Raw genomic sequence first — 17,444 nt, 5'->3', positions numbered from 1 at the left:
TTTAAAATGAAAAAAAAAGTTTTTTTCAGGTGTAAAAAATAATAGGGACAATTTGGTAACACATTTTGAAAAGCTGTGATGTGCGGTAATTAATTCAGCTTTCACTGGCTGCTAAAAACAGGTTATTTTGTACAATTACAACATCTTGAAGTAGGTTGCACAGTAATAGAAAGGGGATTCATACAGTATATGTACTTTTGATATTTTCTCCTTATACTATTAAAAACAACTTGAATGTAAACCTGTAATACAGTCATTTGTAATAAACTAACGATGTGGATAGCTGTAGGTATCAAACATTGCTACAGCATACGTGTGCTGTCAAAGCGCAGCTACCCATATGGTCACTGGAGCTTCCGGAAAACCTAAACTTCTGGATATGGGGGAAAATAATTATACCCCCTCCTGCTCTGACAAGAGAGTGGTTTCACCTGTTCACCAGGCATGAGAATTATCTCATAAGCAAGAAGGAGGTTTGCATAGAGCTATCATAATAGTCACTTTCAGAAAGTAAGTGACTAAGGAGATGTGCTGTTACAATAATGGTGATCTGGGTGCTAGGTAATACAGTTTTTGCTCCTTGTGAATATGTATGCTACAAATTTACTTTAAATCAGTCTTAAAAAATAATGGTTTCTAATGCTAAAGCTGTTTGGATGTCTATCTTTTTAAAAAGTATGTCACTGCTTCTGAAGCCATAGGAGACTTGCTATGTCTATGGATGTCCCCATCTTTTACAGCTAGACATATGCTGAAGAGATGCTGGCCAGAGTTATTAAATATGTTTTTTTTAAGAATGATTGGAGGACAATAAAAGCTATCCATTTATGTCATACAAAGGGTTTTTCATTTTTCAGAAATACGTAATGCAGCATTATGTTGATCATATATTGGCAAATATAGAGCAACAAGTTAAATTGAGCATCAAGTACACATAAAGTATGCACCTTTATACTGTACATGAACAGGTACTTACATGTTAATTGTGGAACACCTTACGCTTTATTCACCATGATTGCACTTTGCAAAGTGCAGAAATCCATAGAAAATGAACAGAAAGCATTTACTGATTTGATTTCAGAAAACTTCAATTTTGATTGTTTGCTATGTCTTACTGTGCATTTCACATTATTATTGCTGATTCCTTTACAAGGCTGTTTATTTTTGTTAATGCTATAAAATAAAATGTGTTGCAGTTTACTTTGGGGGGATTTACTAAAACTGGTACACCCAGAATCTGGTGCAGCTGTGCATAGTAACCAATCAACTTCTATCTTCAGCTTGTTCAAATTGGATGGGCAAAAAAAAAAAAAACTGGAAGCTGATTGGTTCCTATGTATTATTTTTATTATACAGGATTTATATAGCGCCAACAGTTTGCTCAGCGCTTTACAATATAACGGGAGACAATACAGTTCAATACAAGAGGGTTAGGAGGGCCCTGCTCCTTGGAGCTTACAATCTAAGAGATATGTAGAGCTGCGCCAGATTTTGTGTGTAACAGTTTTAGTAAATCTCCCCCTCTGTGTAATAATTCTAGCTTGACTAAAATATCTAGCCAAATACAATATAATCTACCTACCTATCCATTGAAAATATCCAGTTGGTTTGGATTTTAACTAAATTGTTAGAAGTACCTCTTCCACTTTTCCAAAGTGTCTGATAGGAGTTATTTAACACACTTACTGAGTTAACAGTGCACATGTTTGAAGAATAGTATGGTGGGTATTTTATGATAGCACAGCATATGATAGCATAGTTTGTGCTAAGGCCATTCAAAAAGAATTAGGTAACTTACCCCTTAGCTGCTGTGGTGGTGCTCCCACTGCAACATAGGCATAGCAGCTGAAGAGCAGAAGAGCAGAGAGTAGACAGGTCTTCATGGTGTCCAGAGGGGAGTCAGAAAGCAAAGTGAGAATGAAGGAATGGGTAATTTGTGTTCAAGGTATCTTACTTACATCCCTCCAGGTGTGCCTCCCAGTTAAGTGACATAGAGGGGTGGAATGGGTGGGGACTGGCTGGAGGGAGGTGAATTAGGAGGAGAAAGATTACGGAAAGTATATTTATCGTTGTATAATATTGGTTTTCAAAACACTAAAGTTAACTCTTTCACTTGCCTTGACTTTCCTTTAGTATAGAAAAGTTGCAGGTACAAGAGAAACTCTTAAAGCATGCCTGTTACAGCAATCTTAGACATCACCTACACATAACATCAAGACAGGGAATGTAATAGTGGTGGCTGTTCACCTATCCAGTGCTGAATCATAGTTAGGACAAATGAGCTGGTGAGGGCACCCAGAGGACCAGCTGTGGGCTCTGTATTCCACCAGTCTGAAAAGGGTGAATGAAGGCACGGAATGCTTGTAGACGGCAGCTAGTAATTTTACTACTAATGGTTAATCAGGTGAAAGCACCTAAATGAGAGCCTTTCAGTGTAACTTATAAAAGGAGTCCTGTATCTGCAGTGGAGACATAAAGATCTCTGTTCAGGATCAGGGCTAATTCCAGCTTGAGCACACAAAGTATCTGCGTAGCCCTCTGCACCATTATTCGAGACTACAGGACAGCAGTGCAATAAGGCTCTATAAGCAACTGAAATAGGACTATAGCAACCATTTTTCAGCACGTTTGCTGTGTGTTGGCATTTAACAAGTTAAAGAAAAGTTTCACCTCGGAAACATTATTTTATTAAAAGCCTGCAATGTTGCACTCTACTTTTATTTGACAATTCTAACAAAACAGCAACTGTTCACATTTATATACAGTACTTACAAGTCTTCCTTTCTACTCAGCCAGTAGCTTTAATCACTTTGTATACTTTACTTTTCCTCTTTTCCCTCCATATGACTACTCCCTATATTTAACTCCTACCATCTGCAGCCAAGCAGATTTTTTTTTAAATGTGATTCTTGAACGAAAGTCATGGTGCAATAATAACGAACTTAGTCAGTGCAGCACAGAACAAAACAGCATACATACAGTCATACATGCACACTATAGTGGATGGCTGAGCTTTTAACACAAAATATTATTCAGGCCAGGTACACATCTATCTGAATCTGCATTTGTCTGTTTTGGTGCGGCTTTTTTTTAACACGTATTGTAGTATGTTTAGATGCATCTTCATTCTATTGGGCATTGCAGTGCATGAAAATGTACAGGAAAATGGACAAGCCACATTTTTCAAAATGTACAGGAAAATGGACAAGCCACATTTTTCAAAATGTACAGGAAAATGGACAAGCCACATTTTTCAAAATGTACAGGAAAATGGACAAGCCACATTTTTCAAAATGTACAGGAAAATGGACAAGCCACATTTTTCAAAATGTACAGGAAAATGGACAAGCTACATTTTTCAAACTGCAGCACAAGGCACAGCAGAGCTCTGAACAGCCTCATTTAATAACATTGTTTCTTATGACACATGCAATTTCTTTACAGCGCCCATGTTTAAATGCAAAGGTGATAATGTGGCCGAAGTTCCAGGACCAAAAACTTTCATTTACAGTGGTTGTAAACCTCAGACATGAAATATGAACAAAGCATCTTCATCTATAGTGTGCACTTGTCTCAATCCAGAGCACTAAGTGTCATTTCTGTTTGCTGTCTTGTTCCTCTGCTCTAAGCATGAGTCACTTCTGACAAGTTTTCCTGACACCAAGAGAAAAATGGTGACGGGGAGGGCACATGTATGTGGATATTCCACAAAGTGTGGTGACCCTTGTGGTCTCATAAAGGAGGTGAGGAGGCACTTTGGCTGTTCACGGATATCACCTTGCAGAGTGTGGCACTTAATATACACCATCCATCCATCTGTCTGGGTCTCTGCATCCATTAAGATATAAGGACTAGCTTATTACCAAGATTTACACACCGTTTGGACTTTTTTTCACGCGTGTTAAGTTCCTCTAAGAGGAATCACTACCACTTGATCCCCTATTCGGGGCTTATGTTTTTATTTTGTGGGTAGGGGTGTGTTGCATGTCTTTATCTATATGCATTTATATGCATTTAGCGCTACACCATTATATTGTATTGTGTATCTGTGACTTTATACTTTGTGATTAAGGTTGGTGTTGGCTGCTTAAAGATAGGGTATCCATTTGCAGCGCAGGAGACTTTTTTCTATTATCCTGTGACTGACAGCCTCAGCTCTGTTCCTGTATGAAGAAGGTGCTTCCCTTCCCTCCAATCAACTCTCAGAGTTCTTCTTACTGATGTAACTTCAGCTCCCTGCCCCCTGAAGAGCTATGGGAGGGACCCAACAGATCTATCCACTACAGGCAGCCTGCATAAAATGAGAGGAGGGGGCAGATACAAGATCATTCACCATGCACAAGAATAGAGACCAGCAGTGACCGGTCATTATTACAGGAAGCTTCTGCCCAGTGGCAAAGTTTAACACTGGATTGCTGCATAAATCTGGAAGAAATACACAAAGCACACCAAGATTCAGGAAAGACGAATTGGGTGTGTTTTGGGAGAGGGAGGAGGGGGCTGCGAATGTGTCCAACAGAGACCCCAAAATCAAGGTTACAGGACACCAAGGTTAGCACAGGTAGGGTATAGTAAAGGTACAGGTATTCTGTGATGTACGGTAAATGTTAAGTCAGGTTTAACCTGTCTTCAAATCAGATCTTAAATACATTATTGATTGTAATCTGCAAGTTCCAAAGATGCCTAGCATAATCTGCCTAACAATCCCCTTGTGCCGAGGTAAGAAAAGGTGCCCTGAGTGATTGAAGCACTGCATTAAGGAGGTGCTTCCTATTTTAGGCTGCTACATTCAGCCATGTTGGTAGAGGCTGGGTTAGCTTTCTCATGTCAGAACCTCCAGTAATGAGAACATTAGGCAGCAAAGTCGTGACATCAATACATCTCATTACAAATATTTTGATAACATCAGTCAAAGACAGCAAATCTTTAGATTCATACCACAGATATACAGCTACAAGGCTGTAGACATATTCACATACCAGTGTGCTACTTTTCAGGAGGAATTCAAGATCAATTTTTTAAGTTCATGTCCACTTTAATCAACCTCACCCTCTGTCTCTCTTTTTTTTGTGTAGTACTTAAGTGGCTTTATTAACTTTTAATTTTTTTCACTATGCCAGGGTTGGATTGGCATATGAGTTTTGCTGATTTGTGGACTTTGGGTAGTTGATCACATCAACATGGGGACAGTGTGCTTTGGGGGGGAGCCACCCTGCCCCAAATCACCCCCTCATATTGAGGGCATGTGGCCTGCTATGGTTCAAGAGAGGGGAGGGGCACTCATTCTCCCCTCCCCCTTTCCTGACCTGCTGGGCTGCATGCTTGGATTAGGGTCTGGTATGGAATTTGGAGGGACCCCCAGGCCATTTTTTTAAAAAAATTTTGGCGTGGGGATTCTCCTCGAAACCCATACCAGACTTGAAGGATTTGGTATGGATGGAGGGGGGGACCCCACACCATTTTTCAAAATATTATTTTAATTGCCGGCAATTACGTTTTTTTACATTCAGCTGTCAGTGGTTGTTAAGGACTCCGCGGCCACCCATTCCTTAACAAACCATGACAGTACTGACAGATACAGTAATTACCACATGTCTGGACCACTATTCAATTACCGCATACATTTAATTATTTATTCCTTTTTTTTAATTGATTTTAAGGTCTTTTTATGCAGTATTTACCAAGTGTTTTTGCTATTTTCGGTAAATACTGCATACTAGCAATAGTGAGTTGACATTTTTAGTATCGTATGCAATGTGTAGTCATGTGACTGACTTAACGACTTCAAGTCCGGACACTTTTGCCCCCTTTCTGTCCAGGCCAATTTTCAGCTTTCAGCTCTCTCACTCTTTGAATGACAATTGCATGGTCATGCAACACTGTACCCATATGAATTTTTTAGCATTTTTTTGAGACAGATAAAACTTTATTTTGGTGGAATTTATTCACCACTGGGTTTTTTTTTTTTGCTATATAAATGAAAATGTCCAAAAAATTTTTTAAAAAAGTGTTTTTCTTATAAAGTTTTGCAAATAAATGATCTTTCTTCATAAATCTTGGCCAAAATGTATTTAGTTAGCAAAAAAAAAAAATAACCCAAATTAGTTTATAACCAAAAATTATAATTAAAAAAACATTTTTTTACATTTTTATTTAATTTTTTTATATTATTATTTATGTTTTTTTAACATATTGTCACCCTAGCAGTACAGTGTCACCATAGTGACACTGTACTACTTGTGGGGGATGATGAAGATTTTTTTTTTTTACACTGATTGCTTTTACACCCATAAAGGCTGTAAAAGCAATAATTTCTCTTTCTCTCTGGCTGCATTCTTGCAGCCATTGAGAAATACAGTGAGAGCTGTGATTGGTCACAGCTTGTCACATGGTACAAGGCTGTTGTGAATAGCCTTGTACCATGTGATCTCTGTGATCATTCACAGATTTCACACGTAGTAAGCAATGATGTCAGAAGTGACATCTTGCTTACTACTAGTAATGTGATCACTGATTAGCCAATCAGTGATCACCGCGATCGGACACAGTGGGCACTGGATCGTGGTGCCGCACGCTCCCAGTGAGTGTGCACAGGCTAAAATGGTGGGCACCGTTTATGAACGGCATCTTGGTTAAAACTACAGTTTCATTGCCATTTACTGTATGCTACAGACCCCCACACTGTTGTATCTGAAGGTCTCCAGACAGATTTTCTTTGACCCTAGAAATATGATTGAATAAAAGTTCTAACATAAACATACACTACTGGAAGCAGCAAAACCAAGAGAAAAGTTATGAAATGAAAAGAATAGACTATTGGGAATAACACATTTATTCAGGTCAATGATATTGATAGATTAGGCAGTGTTTAGGCCAGCAGAGATGGCCCTCCACTGAACAAACCCATGTTCTCACCAAAACATTCTTTACTATATATCACTGTACAAAGTAAAAACTTCAATGCCAATTATTTCAGGGCCTCTGGACATGTCATTCTCACCAATTGTCACTTTACACAGCAACTGCAGCAATTCACTAATTATAATTAGTGAATTGTTGCAGTTGTTGTGTAAAGTGACACAGTGACAGGTCTGCAAAAACATTTTTTGCAAGAGCTGTTTTGGTTATTCTACATAATCTTTATGTTTTTTGGTGTGCTGAATCTGAAAATGACCTCCATTTTGTCATAGGACATCATGTTTCCTGACAATTTAGGTAACTATGTTAAATAAGGCAATACCTCAAAATAAATGGAAATAAACTTATAAAATTAAAGTTTTATTACAATTTTTTTCATGAAAACCCTTTTTTGAACTGAAATGAGCTCACCTACACACACTAAACTCGATTCTTCTTCCCTGTGAGGCTCCTCTTGGTGCATTTACGCTTGTGAGTAGCATCTGGAATGTCTCTCTGAAGCATCCAACAGTAGTCTGCCATCATTGCAATGGTCCATTTTCCCTGGTATCTCCTTTCCATCTCTTTAATGTCTTGGTGGAATCGTTCACCTTGTTCCTCACTCACAGCTCCCAAATTTTCAGTAAAGTAGTCAAGGTGGGACTGGAGGAAATGCACTTTCAAACTTATCAGGCAACCTAAAGCTTGAAATGCTTTCAGCATTCGTTCGACGATCTTTTTGTAGTGAGGATCTTTGTTATTGCCTAAAAATTTCTGTACGACTTCTTTAAATGCAATCCACCCTTCTTTTTGAAGATCCGTCATGGTATTGACAAACTTTTGATCAACTATAAGCCTTCTAATGTCTCGTCCGACTAACACACCTTCCTTCAATTTTGCCTCCGACAGGCCTGGAAACTTAGTGACCAAGTATTTGAAGCATCCTCCATCTCTTGGAAGTGATTTTATGAATTGCTTCATCAATCCCAATTTTATGTGGAGAGGTAGTAGAAGAACTTTATGGGAAGGTACCAAAGTTTCTCGGAGGACATTTTTTTCACCGACTGTTAGCACCCTCGGCTGCCAACTCATTTTGGTCCAGTGATTTTGTCGGTCTCGACTGTCCCATAGACACAGAAAACAAGGGTATTTGGTATCCCACCCACTGGATTCTTCAGGAAAGATTAACCCCTTCTACCATTAGAAGCACAGACTCAGGGCTGAGGCTTACACATACAGCATGCTGCTGAGTATCCCAGTAGTCAGACATGTCACTCAGAGCAGCACTTGTATTCACCCCCTTTGCAGGAAGGGAGGGGCAGAGATTGTTTACCTGCAAATAACAACAAAGGGCCAGAAGAGAAATAGGGAAATGAGGAAATAGAATTTTTTTTCCTTAAAACTTGCATAGCTTATGTATATATTGCTGCCCATCAGATTTACAGTGCTATATTTTTTTTTACATAACTCGGACAACCCTTTTAAGGTTTTTTTGGCATTTTATATCTTAAATGCACTTATGTGAATTAATTAATAGTAATTTGGACTTTAAATTTGGTTAAAAACCCATAATATAACAAAAATACCAAAAATTAAAAAATGTGATACATTTGAAGACAATTTTGCATTTTGTGGCAAATCATGCCGTCTAGGAGTTTTTTCAATATTTTATTTGTTTTCAGTACACCAAAATATATGGAAATTAGTTGAAAATAATCAAACAGCTTTTTAGTCGCAGACCTGTGTTATTGATGGCTGCAACCCACCCTCTATGTTCTGCTGTGAGCATGCCTGCATCAATAGGCAGAAACATTGATGATGTCCTAAGTAGGAACCTTCTCCTTCCGACAGCACCCTCTGAACTCGAAAAAAACAGCCCATGCAGGTGTGCCTTTGGAGCTGCTGGAAACCGCACTGATGACCTGGCTGGCTACATGGGCCAGGCATCCAAGAAGAAAGAGACCTGTGGCAGTGGACAGTCATCTTCTACTGCTACTATTCTTCCTAGGCACAATGAGAATGGTATAGCTTTTTGTTTTTGGTGGGTCAGTAAATCACTTTCAGATTGTTCTGGCAATGCTCTTTGCTGGGATTTGGGAGGGTGACAGTCTTGTCTAGCAAGTGAATTAGAGAAGCCAAACGAATCTGAATAACTGACTGACTAAAATTTGAAAAACTATATTGTATGAGAATGGACAAATCTGTTTTGTGGTCACTCCTTTGCACTATATAGAACTTTCTAAAATTTCATTTTTTACCCATACAGCCAGGGCCCGTAATAATCCGATGCATCTGAAAATTAACTGAAAGTTCCACGTTGTGGCTGAATATGGTTTTTCCAAGTGCAGGCCTGGAGCCCTGGAGCATGGAGCTCTACCAATTGGTTGACACAAAAAAAACACGTTTTTGCATGTTTAATTGATTAAAACCCAATGATTTAATTTTTGTAAAAGTTGTAGATAACATTTTCTGAGAATTTTATTTTTCCTATTAATTAGAAGCTCAAAACAGTAAAGTCATCTGATGCCCTCCCAAATCAACAACCGAGATGTAACACAGTGATGTCCTCAAGAAGCATTGCCTTATTCCTAAAGCCATGTCAAAGTCAACAAACACAAAGCAAGATACAACACAGTGATGTCCTCTGATAGCAGTGCCCCATCCCTGATGTCATTCCTTTGCCAAGCAAGACGTAACACAGCTATGTCCTCTAGAAGTTGACAATGTGGAGCCTTTGTTTGAGGCAAGCATACCAAATTTTTTTAATTTAAGGCAACAACTTTGTCAATCCTTAACGCCTAGTTATGTTAATAATGTTTTTCATAAACAGCCTAAAATCTAAACGCTATCACCGGTAGAGCTGAAAACAGTGGGAAAAAAAAGTACATTGCCATCTAATGGTGCTGAGGCCTAGTCTGAGATACTATAAGTACCAATGCTTCCATTAACTTGCTACTACATTTGTAAACATGGAGAGGGATTTCAATTAAGGGACTGATGTAATTGTACAGTATATATATATGTAAAGTGCTGTGTAACTTGACGGTGCTATATAAGTACCTGAAATAAATTAATGTTTACATGTCTTCTAAAAGAAAGTATTCTACAAGTGAGAAAAGTGAGGAGGTACACTAAAAGAAAAAATGATTTACTAGTTCACAAAAGAGACTACAGGTTACTAAAAAGGAATAGTTGGAGCAGGATTAGCACCTGTTCAGCAAAAAGTATGCCTACTATGAGTAAGTCGCTGATCACATGACAATACACGTCAGAAGAAGGGGCCTCTTGACGTCATTATGCCATTTTAGACACCACTCCAGAAATATGCATCCTCAAGGGGCAATATACTATTGGAATGGAAATGTAAACAAGTGATCAATCTAGTGCACTGGATGTTACAAGCGCACGGTACTTGTTGGAGTCTTGCAGTTTTAAAGTGAATTGGATGAATATTGCCAGTTATTACACCCAGATTGTTGGCAAAACATGTTTGACCTTACATTTGTGTGGGTCAAACCTTGAGAGTACTGTGGAGCTTCTTGCTCAGGTTGTTGTGCATACATTGCTGGCTGTGTCACTTCATTAGGCTTTTAACAAACAGGACAAAGGCTTATCTTTCAACCAGTGCCCAAGACAAAGAAGTGAATTTGAACCTCTTGGCTGCCCCCTACCTCAAGATGCATCATGCTTGAATGCCTGTTACCAGTTTTGTTCTGGTGAGTGTACATCTGGTAGAGGTGGCGGATTCCCCTGTGTGATCACTACCACACTTGCACTCAGCACCTTTATTTTGCTGCACATTATTGATCTATGGACATCTACTTGGCATTTTATGGATTCAGTATTTTATCAATATCACGTATATTCACGGACATTATCATTATCCATTTATTTTACCTTAATCTTGCATTTTAGTGCACTTTATATCACGTATCATCACGGGCATTATTATAATATTATCTTGTTTATGATGCACTTTACTGTTCTGTTATTTTTTTTTTAAGTAGATTTGCTGACAGATTTGCACTTTTATATGATGCACTTTAGTGTTCCGCTTAGTCCATACAGTTTATGATGCACTTTACGTTTCCTTTCTATTCTTTGAAGTTGATTTGCTGACAGATTTTGCATTTTTATATGATGCACTTTACTGTTCTGCTCAATCCATACAGTTTATGATGCACTTAAATGTTCCGTTCAATTTTTAGAGTTGATTTGCAGATAGAATTACACCTTTATGTGATTCACTTTACGGTTTTGCTTAATTCACCAGTTCTTTTTGATGCATTTTTAGTGCTGCACTTTTTCACATATACCATTTGTCCTGCTGCACATTCTGTCGTGTCAAGTGTGTCTGTGAGTGACCAGGTAACATAATAGGCATGTTTAGAGGAAATTACCATATTTTTCGCTCCATAAGACGCACCTGACCATAAGACGCACCTAGGTTTTAGAGGCAGAAAACAGGAAAAAAAAGTTCTGAACTAATGGACTGCAGACATAGTACAGGAGATGACCAGAGACTGCAGACAGTACAGGGATGACCAGAGACTGCGGACAGTACAGGGGATGACCAGAGACTGCGGACAGTACAGGGATGACCAGAGACTGCGGACAGCACAGGGATGACCAGAGACAGCGGACAGCACAGGGATGACCAGAGACTGCGGACAGTACAGGAGATGACTGCTGACCTTTGGGGAGGGGGGGGAGCGGGTACCTGAATTTGACAGGTACCCGCTCTTACTTCCATGGAGTTGTTCTTTGATCTTACCTGTTCCTCTATCCAGCCGCGTGCTGTCTTCCCGGCTTCTGTAGTGTGGGCGCTCGGCATGACAGCCGGGTGCCCAGTGCGCATGAGCGAGAAGCACTTGCGCTTTGTGATTGGTCCGGCGGCTTCTGGGATCTGTCCCAGGTACTGCCTTACCATTCATAAAAAGCACCGCTTCTTGCGCATGCACACTTGGCACCCGGCTGTCTAGCCCAGCGCCCACACTACAGAAGCCGGGAAGACAGCGCGCCGCTGGATAGAGGAACAGGTAAGGTAAATGAACAACTCCGCAGAAGTAAGAGTGGGTATCTGTCAAATTCAGGTACTCGCTCGCCACCTCCCCAAAGGTCAGCAGTCATCTCTATAAGGTGCCGCTGCAGAGCTGAGCAGCCGGCCCGGTATTCTGACACGGCGGCGGTGGAAATACCGGACCGGCCGCTCCATATTCGCTCCATAAGACGCACTGACATTTTCCCCCTTTTTTGGGGGGAAAAAAGTGCATCTTATGGAGTGAAAAATATGGTATATGTGGTGACACATGGAAATATGAAAGTGTGACCAATTCAGAATGTGACAAACCTACTTCATGTTCATAGTAAGGGCTCATGTACACTGCAGCTGATAAACTCACGCTTAGGAGCTGTTCAGTGTTTTTTTCATCAGCCCCTGAACTCACCCTAATGTTTTCCTATGTGTCCATGTACACATCTTTGTTTACTGGCATTTGAGTTTACAGTCTTTTTTTGAATGTAGAAACCCTGCGTTCAGCAGTCGATTTTATCAGTGTTTCAAATGCAAAACACTTGTAAATGCAGCAAATCACGCTTTTAAGCGGTTGGAATTTTTTTCAACTCTTCCAGTTCCCGATGCTGTACAGAGCCTTTTTTCATCATGAAAAATGCATGCAAAGCATTTTCAAGGTACTCAAATGGACCAAACACTGAACACAGGATGTTCCTACCAAGCTTGTCACACATTGTAATGACCAATTCACACCTCAGAACTCTCCCACCCTTGGAAACAAAAGATATGTTAATGACCATTCACACCTCAAATTCCTCACACAGACCCCCTGCCAGGTGGCCTTAATGACTCACTCCACCAGACACCTTTCCCACTCTTGAAAACAAAAGAAATGTTAATGAGCAACTCATGCCCAAGCTAATCTCAACACATACTGCTCTCTCCGCTTCTACTCTCTGTATTTCTCTGAAACAGTCTGAAATAGTTAATAATTTACCACTTTTCAGTGCACTCTGTGCATTTGGGATATTCTCCTGTGCTTATCTTTAAAAAACACTTCTAAACGCAAACACGCATAGATGCGTTATGGAAACGCAGATAAAGAGACTTATTTTTACCTACGTTTTCCAGCAGTCAGTTTCCATCATTCAGAAGTGTCCCGTGTACAAAGGGCCTTACATAGTTACATAGTTAGTCTGGCTGAAAAAAGACAAAAGTCCATCTAGTTTAACCAAACCAAACCATGTTCAGATATGCCTCAAACAACCGAAGAAACTGTTATCTTCTGTGCAGACATGACTTCTTCAAACATTGCTTCTGCAAAATCTGTACTGTTCTGTTATGCCTTCCACACCTGCAATCTAAAACACTGGCTATAGATGGATGAGAATTTGGCTGGTTTAACAGAAATTGATAATTAGATTTACTTCTGTTGAACAGGAATGTTGGAAAACGTTTGTCGATCGGCAGCTGCAGCCGCATATCGTATATTGTGACAGTGGAGAGTCCCATTGTCTGAATACAATGTCCTGGAGTGGGGGATTCCACCATCCACCTTGCTTGTGTTTTTTTTTCTAGTTTTGCCTGCTGGCTGAACAAAAAAAATCTATGACTAGTTTTATATTCAGCTTATTTTTTCACATATGCAGAATCTGTAAATTTGTGGTAAAAAATGTCAATGTCTTCTGTAAGTTCAGAATCTGTTTATCCACCATCAGGTTTTGCTTTCTAATTCTACAAATAATTTACCAAATCCTCTTTTATAGTACATCTTGTTGTAAGTAGGGATGCACTGAAATTTCGGCCACCGAAACATATCAAAAATTTAGCCGATACAGGGGACTGTGTGTGCTGCAGATGTGAGGGGGGGGGGGTGCATCGGAGAAAGGCAGGAGAGAAGCAGTGTACACAGTGACTGGATGTCACTATATGTTTGTGCCGGTTTTTAAATGTAATTGCAAACTTTTTTTTTCTTCACTATAGCTCAGAGAATGAGCTGTCACTCTCCCCGAGCTAAAAGAAACAAAGTTTCTTTTTAGTTTTTTTCCCGAGCTAAAATAAACAACGTTTCTTTTTAGTTTCTTTCCTGAGTTAAAAGAAACAGAGTTTCTTTTAGCTCCAGGGAAAGTGAAAGCTCATTATCTGAACTATAGTGAAGAAATAAAAAAGCATAAGGCTTATGACTAAGTCGATGACGAAACGCGTCAAGGTGGAGTGACGTCAAGACGTTTTTCCCGGAAACCGGAAGTTACCTGGCGGCCATTTGTAATAAGGGAGAGATCGAGCAGGAGCAACGGGACGCGTCTCCCTGGATGACCGTGAGATTCCTATTTCTTCTGTATTCCCTCTAATGCGGTTATAAAGCTTTGGCAATGTGAGCAGTTTTTTAATAAAGTGTATGTTACATATTGTTTGGCGGTATCACACTATGTCCTGTGTTTTTTTGGTGACACTGGGAGTAAAGCGTCTAAGGAATCCAGAGAGTGGGGTGGCTGCGTGATACAGCAGAGGTTCCTGAGTGGATCGGTCTGTGTGTTCCTTGGATGACTACAAAGCCCATTATATTAGGAAGTTGGTAAGGGTATCCTCACTGCATTTAGAAGTGGATACACCCTTTTATATTGGAGTTTTTGTGATGTGGCACTGAAATAGTGTTATGCACATTGAAGTGGTTTTTCACTGATCACGTGTGGTTCACGTTTTTTTCACTAATTTTTCACTTATTTTTCACTGGAGGAAGTATTGATAAAGTCTATTTGATAAAGGTTAATGCACTATATAAGTTTTCCTTTTTTTGAGGTGGACTAATTTTGAACACCGTTGGAGTTATTTGATGGGACATTTTGCGTATTTTCATATAAACCAGAGTGGACTTTATATTGGTAATGGATTTATTTTATAATAAGTGGGTGTCTATAAAATTGCAATTTGTTTTGGAATATTTGTTAATAACACTGTCACATATAGTTTGGTACACCTTCAGGGGAAGGTGTTGTTTGTGTTATAGGGCAACTATAGTAGAGTAGGAGGTGGTTGATATTTAATTAACTGTTCCCTCCTTGCACACACTGCTCTCCACCCCCTGCCCCCTACAAAGAGGACCTGTCATTCATATGCTATCACATAGGGGACTATTGGTTCCCTATGTGATAGCAATAAAATCATAAGTTGAGAAAAAAAAAATATATATATATACATGAAAGTAGAAAAAAATCCAAAAATTATTGGAGCCTCCCCACCCCCACATACGCAGACATTTCAATTACTGTTCGGTTTTCGGCCACATGCATTCTGAATTTTCAGCATCGGTTTCGGCACCAGAATTTTCATTTCAGTGCACCACTAGTTGTAAGCCATTTGTGGTACCTTGGCCTAATACAATTACTACATTATACTTTATGAAATAAAACTTATCCAGCTACCACCAGTTGCATAAAATGTGATACCTATCCAAAGGATATAAAGTCTACTTTTGTCCAGTGCCTTATCCTTGCACAATAGAAAAATGTTTTTTTGTATTGCTTCCAAGACTAGCAGGGGAATTCCTTTAATTAATGGTTGGAAAGTTAAATGTACATGCATACACACAAATCCGGGATCATGAGGGGGGTCTACACGTACAAAAGTAAGAAATAAACAAGAGGCAAAAGTACAACAAAAGTGTGAGATTGTGAAGAGGCTAACTAATATCATTTTGTGCATTGACAAACTAGGTCTTGCTTACAGAGGGAAGGTTGAATATGCTCATACCATATGTGACCCTGATCAAAACCACAGTGATTTTTTTGAGCTTCTCTTAGCTTTTTAACAAATATGATAAAAATCTCCATAAGCAAGTACAGTAGAAGAAGTGTCCGGATTAGCAAAAAGGCATAGGACCCCAAAAGTAGTGTCAGAAGTGGTCTTATAACATTGTTAAGCAAAATTTCAGTTAATCACTTGATCTCCATTGTGGGCAGCATGGTGAACTAAAAGCCAGAAAGTTAGAGAAGCTGTTTAGCTCAGTGTGGAAATGGACAGCACACAGAATGTTTCTGTGAAAGAGCAATGCAACATAATTTGGCAATATATCAAAGAGGGATAAGTGAAGGTACTGTACAGAAAGAGGGTATGGTACAATTCTGTAAACAGCTGGTGCTATAATCACATTCTTAATATGGAGATTATTGATGTCACATAGTGTGCCACACTTTTGAAATCCTTCTCTGTACTCCTAAGACTGAACAGGTACGCTGTCTGGGTCATGGCCATGAAAAGCTCTTTAATTTTGTTGACACTAGATGGTGGAACAGGCCAAGAACACTGTGTACAATCCACAGTTTCACAGTAGACTAATAACATGGTATGGAAGAGGAAGCAGCAAGTAATGAGTACAGCTGAAATTCAGGAGAAGGAAGAAGTGGAATAGGAAGGACTGTAGAGGAAGTTGAGTATGGACTTAATGAATCTCCACAGCAGAGATTGGTTGGCAATTGTGACCAGAGAGTCTCTGTGAGGAGCCTGTGGCAATGGAGTGAGAGAGAGAGCAAGGTGCAGAAATGGCTAGCAAGGAAGGAACCTGACAGTAAGTGTAATGGAGACCTGAAGTGGAGTGCTTAAGTGAGAACTGTGACACTGTGGGGACACTGTGATACTGTAGGAATTCTGCAAGTGTTCGAGGGTAAATACTGTTGTGTAACATGTGAGCTAGTTGTTTGTTTGTAAGTCCAGATTCTGGTCTAATAAATCAGCTCACAACCCTGCAGAGCATTATTAACATTGAAAGGAGTTTGGATCTTACCAATCAGGAGTTGGCAGGTGGCAACATAGAGGAGGGTGGATAAATGGAGGTGCAGGATCCTGAAGTGGGGTAGCTAGAGCACAGTTAGATAATGGGGCAGGGGGAAATGTGTTAGAGAAGTTAGTCCAGAGCTGATACATCACAATAAATATGCTCATTTGTTAGGGTGGGGATATCAGCACAGGAGTAGCAATGCTGGAGCAAAATTTCTCCTCTAGCTGTTAGTAGAATGCCTTTTTTCAAAAAAGAGGCAGGTTTACAGGTAAAGATAGACAGATATTTGTGGTAGGGGACTCAGTTATTAGAAGATGGATGGGGTAGTTTGTCATAAAGGCTGTGATACCCTAACAGCAACACAATCCACAATGTGTTGAACCTGTGTTCAACCTGAGTTAGTAGATTGTTGGGTGGCATTGGGGAGGACCCAGCTGTCCTGGTACATATAGTATTAACACAAATGTATTTTTTTTTTCTTAAATAACAAACATGTCATACCTGCTTTGTGCAGAGGTTTTGCACAAAGCAGCCTGGATCCTCCTCTTCTCGGGTCCCCTGCTGACACTCTTGGCCCCTCCCTCCTTTTGGGGCCCCCACAGCTAGCATCTTGCTATGGGGGTACCTGAGCAGGAACACTCCTGAGACCCCATTAACACACAGAGCCGCAGCTCAGTCATACCCCTCCCTCTCCTGATTGGCTCACTGGCTGTGATTGACAGTGGCTCCCGTTGCTGCCTCAGCCAATCAGGAGTGAAA

General features: G+C 39.9%; 1 protein-coding gene across 1 annotated transcript in view; it reads right to left on the bottom strand.

The window, feature by feature from the left end:
- MATN1 (matrilin 1) overlaps nt 1–1,958 on the bottom strand; it is a 31,727-nt gene extending 29,769 nt beyond the window's left edge. Inside the window, exon 1 of the mRNA XM_089671888.1 lies at nt 1,799–1,958. Within this exon, the coding sequence (XP_089528014.1) occupies nt 1,799–1,883 (85 nt within the window). The 5' untranslated portion in view covers nt 1,884–1,958. The remainder of the gene's footprint in view (nt 1–1,798) is intronic.
- Between the last annotated feature and the right edge of the window lie 15,486 nt (nt 1,959–17,444).

The sequence above is a fragment of the Staurois parvus genome, unplaced genomic scaffold (genome assembly GCF_062004578.1).
Source record: "Staurois parvus isolate SC_StPar_1 unplaced genomic scaffold, SC_StPar_1.0 ptg000115l, whole genome shotgun sequence".
Taxonomy (NCBI): Eukaryota; Metazoa; Chordata; class Amphibia; order Anura; family Ranidae; genus Staurois; species Staurois parvus.
This window is presented reverse-complemented; position numbering and strand designations above follow the sequence as displayed.